Here is a 4,942-nt window from a genome sequence, read left to right as displayed (position 1 = left end):
GGGCGCGCGTTCAGGCGCTGCGCGGCGCAGGCGGGGACGCGCGTGAGGTCCCGGTTCTCCGCCAAGTCCCTGCGGGAAAGGTCTGGGCTGAGGCCTGGGAGCCGGGCAGGTGCCAAGGCAGGTTAACTTCCGGCCTGACCCGCTAGCGCCTCCCGGGACAAGTCTCTGAACCAGTTCTTGGTCCTGGCTGTGTGCAAGTAGCATGGCAAACCCACAAGAGAGTCACTGCTGGATAGAAGCCAGTGTCTACTACGACTCTTTAGGTTGATGGCCTGGTGGTGAAGGTGCCTGAAGTCCCACATGGTGATGCCACAACCCTTTCTCCTCCATTCTCCTCTTGGGATTTTGGGCACCAAGCCACTAGGTCTGGGACTCAAACCGTGATCAACAGGTGGGAGTCCAGCACCTTAACCATCATGCCACCTGCTAGCCCCAAGCTATCCAATTTCATTTCTTTTAACTTTTTTATAATTGTTTTTAAAGAACTGTTTATTTAATTATATTATTGTTATTATTTAATTTGACAGAGAGCGAGCAAGAAAACGAGAAAGCAAGTTACCAGGTCTGGGACTCGAATCAGGATTGGCCATGTGGGAGTTCAGCACCTTAACCACCATGCCACATGCCAGACCCCCAAACTATCCAATCATAAAGAGATATCAGATATGTAGCAGAAAAATGGGAAGAAGAACTATTTGTCCAGGCGTTCAGACTACTCCCTCCAGTGTCTTACTACTGGGTCAACAGGTGATTCCCACGAGGCCCAGGAGCTAAGCACTTGTTAACATAACGCGGGAGTACAGAGAACTGAGACAGGCGTGGAGCCCCATTTCATTTAACCACGAGCAAACCTGAGGCTAGCTTTTGTTCTCCCCGCTGTAATAATGAAGAAACTGGACTTTCTAAGAGGAAGTATAACCCAAGCCACACAGCCAGGAAGCATGAGTTAGAAGGGCCAGGAGAGGTTAAATCACCAAACTACTTTGCCCTCTGCTACTAGTTTTACAAAGAGAGAAACTTACTGCAGAGATTAAAAGACATGGAAACTGTAACCAGAGGACACTGGTCCTGAACTGGACTCCGGCTGCTTGCTGCTCAAAAGCCGATAGTCAAAAGACAAGTGCGGGTGAAAAGGAAAAGTAGCTTTATTCGCAGACGAATGTCCAGTGACCATCTCCCTAAACCCAGCTGATGCTCTGGCCCCAATTCTCGAGTGTCCCCGTACCCCCCAGAGGACTTTCAGCTGACATTGAGAGCTTTTATCCGCAGCAAAAGCTGGTACCAAAGCAACAAAATAAAAACACATAGACATTAAACACAAATGCACATCGCTTCCACCACTTAGCTGGGACCGACAAACCAGCTTTCTGCAAACATGAATCCTCACAAGAAGGAATCCAGAGTAACATCACTTAGAGACACACACACACACAAAAGAGACCAGCTAAACAGACACGGAGAGTCTAGTCTCTTTTCACTTTAGGGAAAAAACCCTCCAGGCTCAAGAGACAACCAGCTGGCAACTTACAAAAACTTGGCTGAAAATGAAATATAAAACAAACCAACCCAAACGCTGGCAACAAACTGGGGTACCAGAAGGAAGTCATTCTCGTTCTCCTTAATTTTAGATGTTTCTGAGTTATTTGTCCCAATGGACTCTTAGGAGGGGACAAAGATTCTCCCCCCCCAAACCAACAAATAGATGAATATGGTAACTCCTATGCTAAACTTCCCGCCAGGGAGAGACTGCTATGGAGTCACTAAAAGTCATTTCTCTCACCAGTGGTGCCACAAATTGGCCCAAACGGCCCAAATGGCAGTTAAGAGGGCTCCGGGCGTGCACGCCAGCAGACCCATGCAGTCCAAGAGCGCCTCGGCTCATTCCAAGGCTCATTTCCTCTTCACCAACCATGAAGTGCAGTCGGCAGCTGACACCAGGCAGGGGGAAAAGTGAGATTCCCTGAAATGAAAACAAAGTTTTGGCCGCAGCTTGGTCCTGTCCCTAAAACCACCGCCCCAGGGACAGCTAGCCACGAGCAGCTGGCACCTCCATGCGATCATAGCTGCTCGTGTAGAAAGCCAATGGGTGAGGCCCAAGGGAGCGAGAGCTTTGGAGAATGCCCCCCTCCTGGCTGGCTGGTCAGAACCTGTGGCCGGAACCCTCCACTGAACTGAGTTCGACTGCTTGACACTCAAAAGCCAATGTTCCTTTTTTCTTTTTTGGAGAAGTTTTTGTTTGTTTGTTTGTTTGCTATAGGGCGCGTGCACTCACCAGAAAAATAGAGACAGAGAGATAGAAAGCGAGAAATCACCCCCAAGGGGGATGGCTATGCCGCAATCTCTTCTCCTCCATTCTCCTCTTGGGATCTTGGGCACACACACGCACACGCGTCTGGTGTGAGTTTAAGCCACCGGGTCCAGGGCTCAAACTATGGTCAACTACATGGGAGTCCAGCGACATAGCCATTACACTAACTGCTGGTCCCTCAAAAGGCAATATTCATGAGACAAGTGTTGGTAGAAAAGAAAGGTATCTTCATTCAGAAATCCAGCAACCTGGGAAGAAGGGAGACCAACATCCAAAGACCATCTCCCAAGTCCTGGTCTGACAAGAAAGACTTTGAGAGATTTTTGCTATAGTGCACGTGTGCTCCAGAGACAGAAAGACAGAAAGTAAGAAATCACCACAAGACCCCGCCCAAGGGAGGATGGCCACACTGCAACCCCCGCCCAAGGGAGGATGGCCACACTGCAATCCTTTCTCCTCCATTCACCTCTCAGGATCTTCAGCATGCATGCATGGGTGCCCAGCCTGAGTTGTAAGCCACCAGATCCAGGACTTGAACCGTGGTTGACTATGTGTGAGTCCGGCGACATAACCATTACACCATCTTCTGGCTCCATGAAAGAATTTTCACAAGGGACAGCACAGGGAAAGAAAGAGGAGGCTGCGTGCTGTCTGGCCCAGCAGACCAGGTCGTCGTCAATGCGATGGGTCCTCTGACGGAGACTTGTTGATGTCAGTCATTATCTTCCAGCTGTGGCTGGGCCACAGCATCAGAGCAGCAGCTTATCTTCCGAGAGCACATCTGCTTCCTAGTTCTGGGCCCTCTGGTGGCTACAACGTCTCGACAACACGATGACTAGTTCCTGCAAGCTAAGTACTACGCAAAACTTGTGCCAGACAAAGAAAACAAGCTACGGGCCAGTCTCCAGTATTCTAACCTGTGGTGTTGGCGTTAACACGGAGTTCCTGTGGCTCCTCTTGTGATTCCGTACCCCTGAACGACAACCGCAAAATAGTACTTGAAGATTAAATATTTAATAATTAACTATAATCATAATCTTTTCTATCTTTAGTGTCTGTGCAAAAATTCTTTTCCATCATCTCCGGATTCAGTCCAAAATCAATTGTACATTGTACTTTTCAAGTGGAGTTTGAACCGCCATTTGATATTGAACACAAAAGAACTTCTTATCTAAATGGACACAATTTTATGTTCAATGTAAACAGAAGTTCACGGGTTTTCACGTTCGTTTTCTTCCAACATCTCGGAAAGAATGTCGTATGCCCATTTTTCGGATGAAATAGGCTAAAATCATGTAACTGGTAGAGATTTAATAACAGAAAGGAAAAGTACACCGAGCAGGCCAGGAAACCAGCTAAGGATGGAACAGCTCCCTGCGTGTCCTGAGGGCCAGGAGAGGCGACCACCAACCAGCAAATGCCTGTGACCTAGGTGAGAAAGGCAGTGACTGAATTTAAGTCCGGGGTGGCACTTTCAGAAAATGGCATCAAAGGCTGGACTGTAAATCTTTCTTATTCTCAAAGCACTGGACATTTAAGAGCAAAGATATTGATGGGCCCTTTCCCTCCTTTTCATTCTCCTTGTAACAGCTGCATGATTCATGGACTGTCCTGCCGTGGTCTCTGTTTTCATCTTACTGCTTTTTCTTTGCTTCTGCTTCCTGACAGCTCTGAAAAACAAGGTGCTAAATTATTTTATAAAATGAGCACAGTGAATTAGGTAATTATATTGAAGTTTAATTAACTAGCTAACCAAATAAGAGAATAGAAGATGAGGAAGAACTCACCATGTGATAAGCATAAATCTCACTGTCCTAATCACCACCAGCGAAAGGCTTGACCAAACCGAGTGACTGAGGGAAGACACTTCTTTAAAAGATCATTACTGCAGAGTTAGCACAGCCTCTGGGACAGACACGCCATAAGCCAGTGCGTGCCTTTCTTTCTTCCTTCCTTCCTTCCTTCCTTTCTCTTTTTCTTTTTCTTTCTTGCTCTTTTGTTTTTAGTTTAGGACATCTATACTGCTCAACTCAGCACTTTCATTTCAAAATCTTTTTTTTTTACATTTTTTTGTGAGAGTTTTTTTTTTGCCACAGGGCGTGTGTGCTTGCCAGACAGAGATAGAGAGACAGAAAGTGAGAAATCACCCCCCGGGAGGGATGGCCACGCTGCAATCCCTTCTCCTCCATTCTCCTCTTGGGATCTTGGGCACACACGCACACGCACCCGGCATAAGTTTAAGCCACCGGGTCCAGGACTTGAACCGCAGTCGACTACGTGGGAGTCCAACGACATAGCCATTACGCTAACTGCTGGTCCCCATTTCCAAATCTTTAAATTACATTTTTTTAAAAAGAAATTGTCATCTCCAAATCTTTAAATTACATTTTTTAAAGAAACTGATAACATTTGGTAGTTAGCAGAGGTGAAAAGTGAACAACGATAACATTTGGTAGTTAGCAGAGGTGAAAAGAAAATAGCACAGCAGAAAAAACTCAGCACTTGAAAAGGCCCATTTTTTTTTTAAATGGCATCACTTTGGTTCAGCTTTTTAAAAAATTATTTATTTAATTTTATTTATTCACTTTGTTTTAATTTGACCAGAGAGAGACATGCAGAGAGAGAGAGAGAGAG

The 4,942-nt window shown here is 46.3% G+C and overlaps 1 protein-coding gene across 1 annotated transcript in view; it reads right to left on the bottom strand.

Annotated features, from left to right (window-relative positions):
* Positions 1-2,785: 2,785 nt before the first annotated feature.
* Positions 2,786-4,942, bottom strand: part of ZCCHC4 (zinc finger CCHC-type containing 4) — a gene marked incomplete in the record, with an annotated part of 41,137 nt that continues 38,980 nt past the window's right edge. Inside the window, 1 exon segment of the mRNA XM_027774378.1 lies at positions 2,786-3,978. Within this exon segment, the coding sequence (XP_027630179.1) occupies positions 3,843-3,978 (136 nt within the window).

Source organism: Tupaia chinensis, unplaced genomic scaffold (assembly GCF_000334495.1).
Source record: "Tupaia chinensis unplaced genomic scaffold, TupChi_1.0 Scaffold000426_1, whole genome shotgun sequence".
In the NCBI taxonomy this organism is placed as follows: Eukaryota; Metazoa; Chordata; class Mammalia; order Scandentia; family Tupaiidae; genus Tupaia; species Tupaia belangeri.
The sequence above is the reverse complement of the archived record's forward strand: the minus strand, read 5'-3'. Positions and strand labels throughout refer to the sequence as shown.